Raw genomic sequence first — 17,062 nt, 5'->3', positions numbered from 1 at the left:
TTGACCCCAGTACTCTTTCCTGCCATGGCAGGGGGTCGGACTAGATGATCTGCTCAGGTCCCTTCTGACCCTAGAAACTATGAAACTGTGAGCTGAATTTAGCTAGAGCATGAGCATTGCCCTGCACTTCTACCACTGCCACATCCAGGCCTTCCCTTGTAATCCTTACTTAGCCAAAACTCCATAGCAGTACATTTCTGCTGGTCTGTTTCAAAATCAGTGATGATAGTAAGCATTATCAGGAGTTGGCGGGTACCTAAAACGCACCCTTGTTCCCTGCCTTTACGGACTATCAGGCATACCCCCTTACATCAGGAGAAAAGTAGCAGGCAACGTTGACCAGCAGGTACAAGAGTCTGATGACCACCACCTGCTATATTGACTTCAACCAGTGCACTGTCATCTCTTATTGAGAAATAGCTTTTTGTCCTCTACCATTGACCACACCACCAGAATCAGGCAGAACTACCCTGTAGCAAAAAGAATGGGAGAAACTAGGTGACAAAGCTGTTGAATGGAGCCAGTGAGGAATTACCCCCAGTGAAGAGTTAGCAGATGGCTCCAGCTACAGATGGCATACATGACAGAGCCTGAACAGATTGAGAGTGGGTCTCAGAAGATGCAACTCTCATGAAATTATAGGGCCTCTATGCAACTAATCAATGTGTTTGTTGTCAGGAGAAGCAAACCATGGATCATTTCCTGGAATACCCTGTAGCACCGCAATGTGCCCCACAAGATCTGGCAACACCAACACCCGACACAGTGTCCTGTGCAGAATATTGGGAACAGACTAGAAAGGAAGGTTGGACTGGAGACACGACAAAGAAGATCAGGAGTTAAATCCTGTACTAGAAGGAACTTGTATATCACAACCATACTGAATGTGGGGGACCCTCTAAATAATTTAACACTTAAAAAAAATACTTGTTATAGTTTGAGCAAAGGGTTTCTATAGCCTGATGAATCAAGCAGAAGTTCAATGGGGTATGAATTCAAGTCCTAAGGGGCTGTTGGTCTCTAAAAATTCTGTTTGATCCAAAAGGATTTAACATGGACTGAAAAAAAGAAAAAAATTACAGAGATGAGAATGGATGCTTAGAAAAACCACAAAGTTAGAAAAGAAAATCAAAAAGACAAGATGCCTCTAAGGCTGCTTTTCTCCTTTCTAGCTCCTGCCCTGAAGACTCGCACACACTCAGACCCTTTACTGTGGTGTTTTCATGCAGTGCGGATAAGTATATTGATCTTTGCTGTATTTTCTTGAACTTGCTTAGCAGCATGAGAATTGGAGAAGACCTAGTGGGACACCTCCTCTCTGCTAAGGCCATTGACAAGCGCTTTTCAGATTTGCTTAACTTTGTAGAGACCATGCGTTGTATATGGCTGACTTGTTTCCTTTTCTAACTTGTATTAAGTCAGTTTAAGTTTGGGGCTACTATCAGATACAGAGCCAGATTCTGCCTTTGAAGAAACAAAACAATTACTTTGAGCCCTAGTATGCAATATAATACAAGACAATAATGGTGTATCAGTCTCTAGTTATCTCCTTTTACTATCTTTTATATACTTACCCAAAATACCAAAGACTTTTGCTGTCCATCATAGGGTCTAGCTGAGCTAGCATTTCTTTCCTTGTTCTGTGTTGTTGTAAACAGGGGATTTATAGATACAGTTTGTGATACAAGAAGAGCATTTATTGTTGAGTTAATATCTCCTCCTAAAAATTCTTTCAGTTACATTCTTCCATTGTGAAATAAATCAGGATTTATCTTTGGAGGCTCATTTTGCAAAACATTTGCTCAGCTTAAATGAAACAGAAACAAGGCTTAAATAAAAACTATCAGTTTTCTAAAAAGAGAAGACAGATCCTATATTAGTTATATGCAGCAGGTGGGTTGGCCTTTACCATCTAGCTTTGCAAATACAATGACCCTCTTTAGTGAGCACATCACTAGTGTATACAGAACAGCGCCTGTGTCTTTCCAAAAAAAAAAAAAAGATTTCATCCCTTTGTACTTCATGTGCTCTGTTTTTATTGTAACATCATTTGAGACAGTGTACTTGTTTAAAATTGCTGAAGCCTTGTAATTTGCTGATGATGGACTGGGGACTTCTGCTGAGAGGGAAACACAGCAGTGTACAAGAAGTCCAGGAAATTCCTGGAGTGCATTGGGGATAATTTTTTGGTTCACATGGTTGAGAGGCTAGTGAAGAGGAGATCTCTTCTTGACCTGCTGCTCACAAACAGGAGGGAATTGGTTGAGCGTGTGGAGGTGGAAGGTGACTTGAGTGACAGAGACCATGAGATAATAGAGGTCAAGATCCTAAGGGAAGGAAGGAAGGAGAGTAGCAGAATAGGGACACTGGGCGTCAGAAAAGCAGACTTAGACACAGGGATCTGGTGGGCAGGATCCTTTGGGAAGCAAGTCCGAAGGGAAGAGGAGAACTCACCGAGATTGGATGAGGTCCTGAATGATCGGAGAATGGTAAATATAGTGTCCATGTTTAAGAAGAAGGAGGAGAATCGAGGGAACTACAGATCAGTCCGCCTGACCTTGATACCCAGAAAGGTCATGGAGCAGGTTCTCAAGCAATCTCTTGTGAAGTACCTAGAGGGAGAAAAAGATGGTCAGGAACAGTCAGCATGGATTCACCAAGAGCAAGTCATGCCTGACCAGCCTGATTTTTTTCTATGATAAGGTGACATTGCTGTGGATGAAGTGGATGGTGATGTATCTTTACTGTACCAAGGGTTTTGCCTCTGTCTCCCACAAGAGGGTGGCAGTGAGCTTTTCTCTGTGGCTGTACAGGACAGAACTAGGATCAGTGGCCTCAAGCTGTAGCAGGAAAAAATTAAGTTTGAAATTAGAAGGAACTTCTTCACTATGTGGGTGATCAAGCATTGGAACAGGCTGCCTACAGAAGTTGTGAAGTCTTCATCCTTAGAAGAGCAGGTTAGACAGACGCTTGGCTGGGATCCTGCCTTGAGCAGGGGGCTGGACTAGATGAATCTGTGATGTTGCTTCCAGCCCTGCTATCCTCCGATCCTATGACTGAAGCACTGTTTAGTTTGCGAATGCATATTGTATAGGGTTGGTAGTAAACAGAGATCTCTTCTTGAAATCAATTGAGTTCCATGTTCTTAGTGTGGAATTTGGTGGTCAGTAGAGCTGGTTGAAATGCTCTGACTTTTGTTTCATTACAACTATTTGCCAATTTTTTAAAAAAACTTGAATTTTTCAAAAAACCCCTCAGATTCTCACGCTTTGTCAGTAATGCATGAATAATGTGCAAGACTTCATTCAAGAGGTACCTGTTGGCGAGCCACTGTAATAGCAACCATAGCATAATCTCATTCAATAAGCTAGTGGGAGGGAGTAAGCTGAAACAGTTCCTCATGGCAATATGCAGCTTTAGGAAGGGAAATTATACAAAGCCCAAATTTGGCACCTCCAGTTAAGCACCAGAAGTCCTATCTTTTAAGCCCATGCACCTGACATGGAATCCATTACCCTAAATTAAGCTAGTCTCCCTGTGCAGAGCATGGAAATGGAAATGCTTCTGGAGCATGATCCAAAAATGTTATTTGTGCGTTTACTAACAGAGTTGAGAGTCCTTGGTTAAAAACCAGAAATTACCTGGCAAAAGTAGCCTGCAATCAAGACTCTTCCCTTCCAATGGACAGCTGTGCCCACCAACATAGGTGGATCAAGGATTTTTAAAAGGGGGAGTGCAGATGCTGCAGTATCATCCTATATAACACAACACATTTTTCTCCAATTAAAAAGAAACGAGATTCTTTACTAAAAGCCACGGACTTAGGCCTATATTCATCCATTTAAAACTGACGCACAAACAAATACAGCTTCATTCAAATGTGCATATGTTCAATATGCAGTGTTGCTAAATAGAAGCTACATTACCAGGCTCAACTAATAGATAGCAGAATTGCTGAAGAAAGAACAGCTTGATTAGTGGAACATCACCAGTATTAAAAAAGAGAGAGGGTTTTTAATACCTGTGGAATGAAGAATTTAAAAGGAATCAAGTAGATTATAATGAGCCATAAGTCAGTTGAGTTTCTCACTGCTGCCTGAATAGAAATGCTGCTGCCAGGCAATTGGTTTTCAACTTTGGCTGGATCAGGAATCAAAGTGGGGTGCAACTGCACCACTGCAAACCCCCCCACCCCTCCACCTGCAGGTCTGTCCTGCCTGTCAGCTACCATCACAGTCCCTCTTGTTTGCTCTCCACCTGATTCTGTGAATCTTGTACTCTTGGCAAGTGTGTCTAGGGTGCCAGCTATAATGAGAGGAATTGAGGGGCAGCCTCACCCAACCTAGCCCATAGTATAGTAGTTAGGACACTCTCTTGCAAAGTGGGAGATTGCTATTGTTTTGAGACCCCTCAGGATGAGAGCCACTTAAGACCGAATTCCACTTTTCCTTTGCATGTGCTTTCACTAGTAAGTTAATAAGCCAAAGGTGGGCACTACTGCCATTAGTGTTTAAGAATGAGTGTGGATGGAGCTTTTTACATTGTGTTTTCTCTAGTTAGCCACCATGGTTCTGATAGGCACCATCTCTTTGAGTGACCTGGATCCAGAGATACTGGGAGTACCTCCTTTCAGCCCTGGGTCAGACACCTACACTTGAAAGAGCAATGGGAATTCAGACATGCCCCTGTGCCCAGTGTTTCCTCTTGGGTATCTGTGGGCACCGCCTGTCCTTGGTAACTAGGTATTTGGGATTAGCTTTGAGAAATACCTGTTGTCCGCTTTGCTGTATAGGCAACCTAGGTTCCTAATCCTGTCAATTTGGATCAGCTTCCTGGGGTCAGGATCCTAAATTTTAGCTGTTGTGAGACTGAAATGGAGGTGCCTAAAAGGTAAACTTCGATCTGGTTCACAGTGTACAATATCTTTATAGAACTGAATTTCTTTCGGTGCATATAATTAAGATACAGTGTCAAACTTACAAAATACATGATAAACCCATACTAGTCAGAGGTGCATATGATAAATTTACAATATATTACTGACATCATCTTTCAAGAAGTACCTGTCTGGTTTCCAGGGTGTGCATCTGATGTCTGTGCTACAATCACCACAGGATCTTTTATTTATTTAAAAGATGAAGAATTTAAAGTCTTTTCAATTTCCTCTTAGGTGAAAGAAGAGGAGCAATCAGCCAATCACACTGTGATGATTCAGCAGCAGGCTTCAGTAGAGCTCTCTGAACAGCATCACCTAGTCGTCTCATCAGATGAAGTGGAAGGTATTGAGACAGTGACGGTATACACGCAGGGTGGAGAGGCCTCGGAGTTCATCGTGTATGTGCAGGAAGCTATGCAGCCTCTTGAAGAACAGGCAGTGGAACACTCTGTGCAGGAAATCTAGGCCAATAATTGTACAATAATTGAGGGCTACACAATATTGCCAAAGCCAAATCACAGTTTTTTGTGGCTTGCAGATGAGACCCAAGCTGGATGCTAACAGAACTTTAAACTGCTCTCAGCTCCTCTGTGAAGTCAGACTTAGCTGTTTGACCGCTGATCTGGCTGTTGTTCTAGACATCCTAAACGCTGAGCCGTGCACAGCTTCCTGCTGAAAAATGCTCAGGTGTTACACTTGTGAGAGAAAATATTCTGCCACTTCTAAGAACATTTCTAATTCATGTCCTGCGATTCTTCAGTAATATAGCTGGTCAGTTCTAAGCCATTTATCCTGAGAATAACAAAACTGTATGTGCATTCCTGCTATCAAAAAATAACCTGGATTATCAAGAAAAATGATCTGTTTACTCTTATAAATGCTTGCAGTGTACATCTACCTTTGCAAATGGATACTCCTGGTGAGGTCAGTGGGACTACTTGTGGCTAATATACATGCCAATATGTCTGCAGGTTGTATCCCTAGTAAGGAAATTACAAGCCTTGAGCTTTAATCAAAGGTATACCAGAAATGTTTGCTGCAGTATGCATAATTCTAAATGCCATAAGTTGGGTATGATTTGATTCCTGGGCTTCTGTACCCATCTGTTTGAATAATAACTATCAAATATCTTGGAATGAAACCAAACCAGTATATCAACCGGATGAACTGTTCTTTTGGAGGTGGGTTTATTTTGTTTTTCAGTGACCTGTAAATGCCAGAAATGATTTTTGTTAATATGTATTAAAATAGACCAATGTTTGTAAATATCCTAATATGGTACTCTGAATGAACATGTACAAAAAATTGGAAGTAAATACTAACAGAGTTGAGAGATCCTTAATCCTTGCGTGTACAGAGCTTCAGATTTTCATCATGGACTTGCAGTTTATTTCTGATAAAATGTTTTTGTATCTAAACCATAAAAACAATTAATAATGCAAAATAGTCATGTTCTGTTCTTGGTTGAAATGCAGTTAATTTTGAAAGTACTTTGAGTATCACTGACTGAAAAAAACAGGTGATTTCCTGAGTTAAAGCCTGCACATAGCAAGTACTTGGTTAGTTTGACCTAATTTATAGGAAATTCAGTTTAATTTTGAAAATAGCTTGTCCTGCATATTATAGAATCATAGAAAAATAGGGTTGGAAGAGACCTCAGGAGGTCATCTAGTCCAACCCCCAGTGCAAAGCAGGACCAGCCCCAAATAGCTTGTCCCAGCCGGGGCTTTGTCTAGCCAGGTTTTGAAAACTTCCAACAATGGAGATTGCACCACCTCTCTGGGTAACCTGTTCTAGTGTTTTCTACCCTCCTAGTGAGAAAATTCTTCCTAATATCTAACCTAAACTTCCCTTGCTGCAACTTGAGCCCATTGCTCCTTGCTCTGTCATCTGCCCCCACTGAGAACAGTCCAGCTCTATCCGCTTTCGAGTTCCCCTTCAGGCAGGTGAAGCCTACTATTATATCCCCTCTGAGTCTCCTCTTCTCTAAACTAAATTAGCCCTGTTCCTTCAGTCTTTCATTATAAGTCATGTTCCCCAGCCTGCTCACCATTGTTGTCATCTGTCAGCTGGACTCTTCAGTTTCTCCGCATCCTTTTTATAGTGGAGGGCCCCAAACTGGACACAGTACTCCAGATATGCCCCCACCATGGCTGAATAAAGGGGAATAACCACTTCCCTTGACCTACAAACAACACATCTACCAACGCAGCCCAGGATGCCGTTAGGCTTCTTGGCAACAAGGGCCCACTGCTGGCTTATATTCAGCTTATTGTCCACTGTAACCCCAGGTCCTTTTCTGCAGAGCTGCTGCCCAGCCAGTCAGCCCCCAGCCTGTACCGATGCATGAGATTGTTCTGTCCTAAGTGCAGGACTTTGTACTTGTTGAACTTCATGAGATTTCTTTTGGCCCAGTCCTCCAATTTGTCTAGGTCACTCTGAATCCTAGCCCTAGCCTCTGGCGTATTTGATACTCCCTTCACAACTTGTGCCATCTGCAAACTTGCTGGGGGTGCCCTCTGTACCGTCTTCCAGGTCATTGATGAAGACACTGAACAAAACTAGCCCTAGGACTGACCCCTGGGGCACTCCACTTGATACTGGCTGCCAACTAGGTATCAAGCCATACATTACTACCCTCTGAGCCTGATGCTCTTTCCAGTTTTCTATCCACCTTACAGTCCATTCATCCAGCCTGTACTTTGCCTGGGAAAATAAGAAAGACTGTATCAAAAGCCTAGCTAAAATCAAGGTACACCACATCCACTGGTATCCTTGCATCTGCAGAGCCAGTTATCTCATCATAGAAGGCCGATCAAATTTTGTCCTTGCCAGTCAGGAAAATTTGTTGTAATCAACTTTTGTTGGTATAAAGTAGGGGTGTCAAAGATGTGGCCCACAGAGCCACATTATCCAGTCCTTGATGTTGGCCTTAGCTTGTGGATTGACCCATGTGCTGCTCGCAGTGTGCACTGGATCAGTCCCATGCTCAGGTCCCAGGACACACACCGCAGGGCCATTTCAGGGCCCCCCACAGTGTCTGCAGCGCCTGCTCTGACCAATCCACATAGAGTTGCACATGGCGCCAGTCCAGCTGGTCTGGGTCAGATGCTGCATATAGTGTGGGTCCCAGAATGAGGGCTATGTGTAGCACGGTCCCAGGCTGGCCAGGATCTGGCATGCAGGAGGTCCATGGGTCCCCCTCATGTTGAATCCAGCCAGAGTGGACATTGTGTCAGGCACCACAAGTGCTGGATCCAGCACTGGGGGACAGGGAGGAGGTCCGTGGTCCTAGTCTAGTCCACAGGGCTGGTCCTGTGCTATCCATCCAGCCCACAGCACTAGATGAGCTTGACATCTCTCACATAAAGAGTATAAATACCTTCCTCATACATGCACGGTATTTTAAATCCATGTCAAACAAAAATTGTGTACCTTGGTGAGAGCCTTGCTCACTGGCCCCAATCCTACAAATATCTATACATGTGCTTAACTTTACACAAGTATGTTTTTAAGACTGTGGCCTATCTGGTAAGCACTGACACTGGTTGCAAGCTAATATTTTTTTTAAAGCATCACTTTCTTAAGAAACATGTAGTTAACTTCAACTGGAATTAGAAATTGTTAAATAGCAATCTTATATATAAGAATTATATATAGATAAAACTTATAAGAGAAAACAAAATGTATTTAATGTATCTGCTCAGCTAATCTAGGAAATTAACCTATGTTTCAATTTCCAATTAAAATTCATATTTCATTTGCAGAGATAACTTTTTCCATTAGCTGTGTGATAAGAAACACAGCTGCAAAAATACTCCCTTTTTAAATAATTCCAGCTACAGGATTTCTGGCCTATTTGCTATTAGAATGGCATTTGCAAGAGCATCAACATTGCAAATGGTAACAAATTCACACTATTCACATAAAACCTTTCTGAATCAATTAGGCAATTGCTTGCATTAATATCTGTCTGTGGGAAAAATAGGAAAAACTAATTTGCCATGCATCGCATAAACATTTTCAAGTAAATTATTTCCAGATAGAGTTGGCATTTTTACTGTCCGTGACAGGTGTGGATTTTCTCAATTCTAATATATCATTGTCATGCATACCTACAGCAATTTAAGGCTTGACTTGCTTTGCATTAGATAAGTTGTTGCATTTCCTGCTGATTGGTGAAGGAAATTTCAGTTTGTCTTACTAATGAATTCTACAATAGAAAAATAAGCAGCTGACTGTTTGCAAAGCAGCATCCCCCTACCTTTGAACAGCTGCTCTTACTTTTTAAAAATAGTCTGTCCAGCTACTGTCTTGACCTAAAATTCCGATGTTTGTTATAGATACATGCATAAGCCCATTTTTGCCACAAATTGTAGCTGTCAGTTGCATCGGATTCAGGGAAGAATATGAGCTACCTTAGGTGTACCCCACGTCATTTAATACTTGTTACCTCAATGAGGTACGGTATCTTTGTATTTCAAGACAGGGCAGCATGAACATGCAGCCCTGATGAGATAAATGCCTTCATTTCTGTGTAAAGCACTATACTGCTTTCAGTGCCTGTCTAGAGATGATTATGGAGACAACAACAAAGAAAGAAAAGGAACAGGATTTTTCATGCAGCAGGCTCCAGGTCTGAGACAAAGTAAGATTCAGTCCCTTGCCTGGCAAGTTCTTGTGCTATAGTAGGCTGATTGGCACTGAATGTTTCAGTGTAGATTCAAGCTCTTGTGTCCAGTTGCACTGTTCTGGGAGATGACTCTAAGTGTGGGAGAGATACATAGCTCTAGTTCTAATTCTGTAATATCCAATTTCAATGGACTGGGCCTCCCTCCCCCCCGCACTCCCAGCCAGCAACTACTCTAAGCTTCTATTATATTATGCTGTTCCATCATTTTCCCTTCCCTCTTATGCAAGATTTGCAGCATTTACCAATAATTACCACATGCTGGTATCTAAAATTACTACATATATCTCTTGAACCCAACAGGTATGAGTTTGTTAGAATAAATATTGGCATAGGCAGATTCTCTAAAGCTTCTTCAGTGCACAGGACTTATGTGACTGATCTGCAGGGCTAAAAAAAACCCTCCTCTAAGGTTACTGATACCACAGGTGACACATGAGTGGTGGGTAAGGATTTTAGCTGAAATATTGAAACTGTGGATAATACATGCTATAGTTAAAGAGAAAAGCCGTATTGCATTGCTCAATGCTCCTGGGGTTGGTTTTGTTCAATGTCTTCATCACTGGCCTGAAAGGTGGGATGGAGTGCACCCTCAGCAAGTTTGCAGATGACACCAAGCTGCGGGGAGTAGTAGATACACTGGAGGGTAGGGCTAGGATTTAGAGTGATCTGGACAAATTGGAGGATTGGGCCAAAAGAAATCTCATGAGTTTCAACAAGGACAAGTGCAAAGTATTGCACCTAGGGTGGAGCAAGCCCATGCGCTGGTACAGGCTGGGGGTGACTGGCTGGGCAGCAGCTCTGCAGAGGAGGACCTGAGGGTCACAGTGGACCATAAGCTGAATATGAGCCAGCAGTGGGCCCTTGTTGCCAAGAAAGCTAATGGTATCCTGGGCTGCATTGGTAGGTGTGTTGGCAGTAGGTCAAGGGAAGTCATTATTCCCCTCTATTCAGCACTGGTGAGGCCACATCCGGAGTCCTGTATCCAGTTTTGGGACCCCCCACAACAGAAAGGAGGTGGACAAATTAGAGAGAGTCCAGCAGAGGGTGACAAAAATGGTGAGCAGGCTGGGGGACATGACTTGTGAGGAAAGACTGGGAGAACTGGGCTTAGTTTAGAGAAGAGGAGACTGAGAGGAGATTAAATAGCTTTCCACTACCTGAATGTGGGTTTGAAAGAGGGTGGAGCTGGACTGTTCTCAGTGGTGGCAGATGACAGAACAAAGTTCGGTTCTGTCATGCTTTCAAGCCACAGTAAGTTCGAGTTAGATATAAGGAAGAATTTCCTCACTAGGAGGGCAGTTAAACACTGGAATAGGTTACCCAGAGAGGTCATGAAATCTCCATCTTCGGAGGTTTTTAAGACCTGGCTAGACAAAGCCTTGGCTGGGATGATCTAGGTGGGGCTGGTCCTGCTTTGAGCAGGGAGTTGGGACTAGATGTGACCTCCTGAGGTCCCTCCCAACCCTCATTTTCTACGATTCTAAGTGCCAGTGTCCTGACCCTGACTTCCTTGATTGCACAAAAGTTCCACTGATATTTTTTTGTTCCTAAAACATGCAAAGAATGGGGGTAGAATGACTTTTCTAGTATAAAAGGTTTGCTCCCACTCGCATCCCAAGAGGGAACAGGGTTTGCTTTTCCTGGTCAAATGTGTGGAGCTTGCCATCACAGAAGTGGCAGATTGCGGCTCTGTGGATTTGGTATGGAGAACTACTTTTAAAAAACAAAACTCCAAACAAATGTTGCTGAACATTTTACATGGCCCTTTATTTAGTAAATCCTTCCAAAGTCACCTCATTAGAAGTAGGAACTTTCAAAAGCGATATGCAGGGTCTTTTTGCTGGACAAAATAAGGGCATCATCTTTTTAAGATCTTCCTAAAGCAAAACAACAACACATCCCATTTCTGCAAATTCACTCTCTCTCCATCCCCTTGAAGATCCTCTTGTTCTTTACAAGCTGTAACTAACTCAGTTTTATAGCCTAAGGGGATAGAAATGAGTTATCCCATTGTATAGATAAGGAAATTGGGGTACCAGGAAATGTGCAGCCAGTTTTTCAAAGCGAAGCTGTGAGGCTCCAATCCTGGAATGAGTTAAGCGCCCGAGGAGACCCAGGAAATTGAGGCTTAACTACTTGCAGAATCAGTGCCTAATATGTTGAGTCCTCAGTTGGTTTTGCCAGTGGACAGCTTTTCAGCCACTGTACATTGTCATGGTTTCACTGAAGTCAGTGGAGCAGAGACAGTTTATAGCAGTGAGGAGAGTATGGAGTTGAGATCTTGGGTGCTCACCATTTCCGAAAAATCACACCCCAAAGGGGAAGGAACACAAGCTGGTCATTCAAAATTAGTTGGCACTTCAGGAGAGATTGGATTTTCCCTCAAGTTCACAGGCCAACTCTTACAGCATCAAGGAGAGAACCAATCTTGTGCCTTACAGATTTGTCTCTGCGTTCGCTGGGGAATGGCATCTCGGGAAGAATTGCACCATCGGGCCTCGTGCAGCTCTTATTTAGATTAGCAAGAGTGCTGATTTGTTTTCTGTAACGCTATTGAGGTGGAAGAAATGATGATTGTTTTCAGAATAAGGGTACCGGAGCCAAGTGAAACAGATGGCATTAAGACACAGAACGCATGCGGTTCTGTTGCGGGGTTGGTTCTTTTTTTCTTTTCTGTTGATATCAATTACCAGCCTCTGTCTCTTTGTAGGGGTGTTTGAGCTTTATCTGAATGATTAAACAGAAAAGAGTAAGAGCTGACTTAGAGCATCGGTCTTTGCAACAAGTGAGTGTCCCAGAGCTGGTCTAGACATTGGCCTGCCTACTTGTCTAGGGCAGACTGCCCACCTGCCTTGCCTTCCATGCCTTTGATGCATCTTCATGTTGTTCCCAGGTGGAAGGCTGCCCATTTAATTGCCCTGATGCCAGGGGCACATACACAGCTCCAACCCTCCCCTTATCCCATGTCCCATGCCTCACAGCTGACACCTATGAACATCGTTACATGACACAGTCAGTTGCACAAGCACCCATGTCACGGGTTTTGCCTGTCAGCACCTAGGGGTGCAGGGCCCAAGAACCCAGAATCCCTGCACCTATCTCTTTAACAGCTGGCAGACCTCATGGCCTCAGCAGGGGCTAGCAGGCCTGCAACTGTCACCCTGCTGCGTCTTAACACGCACATTGTCACCCATGTCCCGAGTTTTGCTTGTCTGCGGCTTGAGATGCAGTTCCCCCAAACCCCTGCGCTTAATCTCCTTGAAACTTGGCAGACTTTGTGGCCTCAGCAAGAGCTACCATCCCTGGAGTTTGGACCCCACTGTGGCTTAACACACACATACGTGAAATGAGTTTTGCTTTCAAGAATTTGGGGTGCAGTTTCCCCCAAGCCCCTGTACCTATCTCCTTGAAACTTGGCATGCCAGCCACACACACACTATATACCAGATCGATGTATAGAAAATAGATCCAATAGATAGATAGCTAGATAGATAGCTAGAAAAATAGATAGCATACCAAATCTATTGTAAAAACTGTAGTTGGTTGTAAATCAACATTTTTAATTGTTACATCGACCAATAAAAACTTTCTTTAAAAAAATAAAAAACACAATGGGAAATTTGATTTAAAAATCAATTATTTAAACCAGGCTGTTGGCTAGCAGATTGGAGAAGGGCTGGGAGTTATACAAATTTAGCAAAACTGCTCCACAGTTAACTGTGGATGAAGTAGTATGAAAATTGCATGTATTCAGTCACGTTTCTATGGTTCTCAGATTGTTCGCACGTAAGGCCTGGCAGATGTTCATTTAAAGGCACAATGGGATCTAATCCCCAAAACCAACAGTCATGTTTCTTGCCACGCCTTTGAAAGGCTCTGGTGTATTCCCAAGGCTGGGGGTGCTGATCAGCAGACTGACACTTCTGAGGATGAAAGTGCTGATCAGCCCCGGGAGCGTACTGGCCACAGATTCAATTTAAGGTACAATGGAAACCAACCACAAAATATTTTGTGTAATAATTTTGTGGCTTCTTCCTTAGATTATCATACCAGTAACTGCACAAACATGTGGCAAGGTTACTACTTAAAATTTGATTAACTGGCTAATCACATCTTAAGTACGTCTGCCAGAGGCCTCACTGTTGGAACATAACAGTTCAGAGCAAGACTCCACCCTTTCCCCTTCCGAAACTACTCCAAATGTATATGTGTCCATGCCCTCAAATACCCTAAACATTAGCAGCTTGATTTCAGTTACAATTTACAGCCTGATTCTGCACTGCCTTGTACCTTTTACAGTCATTTACAACTGATGCATCCCAGCGTAGCGTTGGCCCCGCTGCCTACAGCATCACACTGCCGGCTCATGTTCATACTGTGGTCAACTATTACTCTCAGGTCTTGGTAACAAGTGATGGGGGATTTTCAGTCCCACTGCCTGATGAGAGGCAGCAGTTGCACAAGCACCCATGTCATAAGTTTTGCCTGTCAGCAGCTAGGGGTGCAGGGCCCCAGAACCTCCCGGCACCTATCTCCTTAACAGCTGGCAGGATTCATGGCCGCAGCAGGGGCCACCATCCCTGCAGCTTTCACTTGCTGCACCTTAACCCACACAGTGTCACCCATGTCACGAGTTTTGCTTCTCTGCAGCTTGAGATGCAGTTTCCCCCAAACCCCTGCTCCTATCTCCTTGAAACTTGGCAGGCGCTGTGGCCTCATCAGGAGGCAGCATGCCTGCAGTTTTGACCCCACTGCGGCTTAACACATACACGTGACATGAATTTTGCTTTCAGGATTTTGGGGTGCAGTTTCTCCAAACCCGTGCACCTATCTCCTTGAAACACGGCAGGCTTTGTGGCCATACCATCCCTGCAGTTTTCACCTGCCTGCGCCTTAACACACACACAGTGCCACCTATGTCATGAGTTTTGCTTTCAGGGTTTGAGGTGCAGTTTTCCAGAAACCCCTGCACCTATCACCTTGAAACCTGGCACACATCATGCTCTCAGCAGAAGCTACCATCCCTGCAAGGTGCATCTGAATCAGCCAAAAGACAACAAAAGTTATAGATGTTTCATTGTTTCCCCATTATACTCTATGGCCGAATCTCTGAGTCGGCTCCAAATCTTCCAAAGCGATTCAGTGAAATCAAACCGGAAAAACAATTCAGATCTCCAAACCGAATCTTTGGCATCTGAATCAGCCGAATCTGAAATCGAATAGCTCCCTATTCACCCAGGCCTAGTTCGTTGCCCCTCACTTTTCCTCAGACTCCCTGCCCTACTCTGGACCCTCTTGGTCCCCCATGACCCCACACTGGGGCCTCATCCCACGCCCCTAGAGCCTTAACACCCAACTCCTTCATGAGCCTCAGGCCCCACTTAGTGGACCTGGGCCCTGTCTCAGGCCCTCTTCTCGTGGCCTGGACCCAGCCTCAGGTTCCACACAGTAAGCCTGGGCCCTGTGCTTTTCTGTTGTGGTGTGCTCCCCTAATCTTTCCCCTCCACAGGGTCACCCACAAGGCAGGGGGGGCTGAGGCTTTCTGGCACTCCATACTCACCCTTCACTGTGGAGGCACAGGTGTGGCATTTCCTGGAAGCTGCCTTGCCACATGCAGCCCCACCACACCATCCAACCCAAAGCCAAGGCCGAGATGGAGCTCAGACTAGCGTCCAGGATTAAGGACAACAAAAAGTCCTATTTCAAGTACATTGGGAGCAAGAAAAGGTCACCAGGCAATTTAGGGCCCCTGCAAGACTCAAATGGCAATCTTGTGGCTACGCCAGATGAGAAAGCTGATATTTTTAAGTTTCTTTGCCTCTGTTTTCTTGAACAGGGACCGGGACATCCCTCCTACCAGAGGTAGGGACAGTCTCTGGGATAGCTCTGTCAGGCCTTTAGTCAGCGCAGATGTAGTTAGGGATCTTCTGGAAGGGCTAGACATTTTTAAATCTACAAGTCCAGATGCCCTCCACCCAAGCGTGTTGAGGGAGCTGGCAGGGGTCATTGAGGAGCCCTTGGCCTGGCTGTATGAGCATTCATGGTCATCTGGCCAGGTGCCAGGGATTGGAAACTAGCTAATGTGGTCCCAATTTTTAAGAAAGGGAGGAAGGAAGACCCAAATAACTATAGGCCCGTTAGCCTCACCTCAGTGCTCAGGAAGACCTTGGAGACAATCATCAAGGAGCACATCTGTGGGGGGCCTGCAGGGGAGATCATGCTCAGGGGCAATCAGCATAGATTCATCAAAGGCAGGTCCTGCCTGACCAACCTGATTGCCTTTTATGACCAAGTAAGCAAATCCTTGGATGATGGTGTCACCATGGACATAAAGTCTAGAAAGACTAAAAAGGCCTTTGACACTGTCTCTCACCCCATTCTCATCGATAAATTAGGTGATTGTGGCATTGATGCCTGCCCAGTTGGATGGATAAAAAATTGGCTGATGGGGTGCACCCAGAGAGTAGTGGTGGACAGATCGTGCTCAACCTGGTGAGATGTGAGCAACGGGGTCCCCCAGGGCTTGGTCCTCGGGCCTGCACTGTTTAACATCTTCATCAGCGACTTGGATGAGGGGGTTGAAAGCACATTGTCCAAGTTTGCTGATGACACTAAGATGTGGGGCGAGATGGACACACTTGAAGGGAGAGAGAGGCTGCACTAGATTTAGACAGACTACAAAAGTGGGCAGATGAGAATAGGATGGGGTTCAACATAGACAAATGCAGGGTGCTGCACCTTGGGAGAAGGTATCCGCAGCATACATACAGGCTGGGGAGTTCCCTCTTTGAAAGCACAGAGCTAGAACGGGATCTTAGAGTCAGTATTGACTCCAAGATGAACATGAGCTGCCAATGCCAGACCACAGCCAGCAAGGCCAGCCATACCTTGTAATGCATCCAAAGATGCATCTCAAGCTGGTCCAGAGAGGTGATCCTCCCCCTCTATGCAACACTGGTCAGGCCACAGTTGGAGTATTGCGTCCAGTACTGGACGCTGCACTTTAGAAAGTATGTGGCCAGCCTGGAGAGAGTTCAGAGGAGGGCGAGCCACTTGGTGAGAGGGCAGCAGGACAGGCCCTATGAGGACAGACTGAGGAGCCTGAACCTGTTCAACCTTGGCAAGAGGAGGCTGAGGGGGGACCTGGTGGCTGCCTACAAACTCATCAGGGGAGATCATCAGCAATAGGAAGAACCTTTTTCTCCTCAGCACCACCTGGGGTGACGAGGAACAGTGGTAATAAGCTGATGGAGAATAGGTTTAGGTTTGAGATCAGAAGGCAATATTTTACATTTAGGGTGGCCAGAATCTGGAACCAACTTCCCAGGGAAGTGGTCCTCGCCCCTACCTTGGGCAAATTCAAAAAGAGGTTAGATGATCACCTGTCTGGGTCTTGTGAACCCAGCATTCATTCCTGCTTGTGGCCGGGGGTC

General features: G+C 44.6%; 1 protein-coding gene across 2 annotated transcripts in view; it reads left to right on the top strand.

Annotated features, from left to right (window-relative positions):
• The window catches only part of ZFAT (zinc finger and AT-hook domain containing), a 137,919-nt gene extending 131,544 nt beyond the window's left edge, over positions 1-6,375 (top strand). For both annotated transcript variants that reach the window (XM_019553066.1, XM_019553059.1), the window contains exon 16: positions 5,171-6,375. In XM_019553066.1, the coding sequence (XP_019408611.1) occupies positions 5,171-5,401 (231 nt within the window). In that variant the 3' untranslated portion in view covers positions 5,402-6,375. The remainder of the gene's footprint in view (positions 1-5,170) is intronic.
• Positions 6,376-17,062: the final 10,687 nt, after the last annotated feature.

Source organism: Crocodylus porosus, unplaced genomic scaffold (assembly GCF_001723895.1).
Source record: "Crocodylus porosus isolate Cpor-Errol unplaced genomic scaffold, CroPor_comp1, whole genome shotgun sequence".
In the NCBI taxonomy this organism is placed as follows: domain Eukaryota; kingdom Metazoa; phylum Chordata; order Crocodylia; family Crocodylidae; genus Crocodylus; species Crocodylus porosus.
Note: the sequence above shows the minus strand (reverse complement) of the source record. Positions and strands in the feature narration are given on the sequence as shown.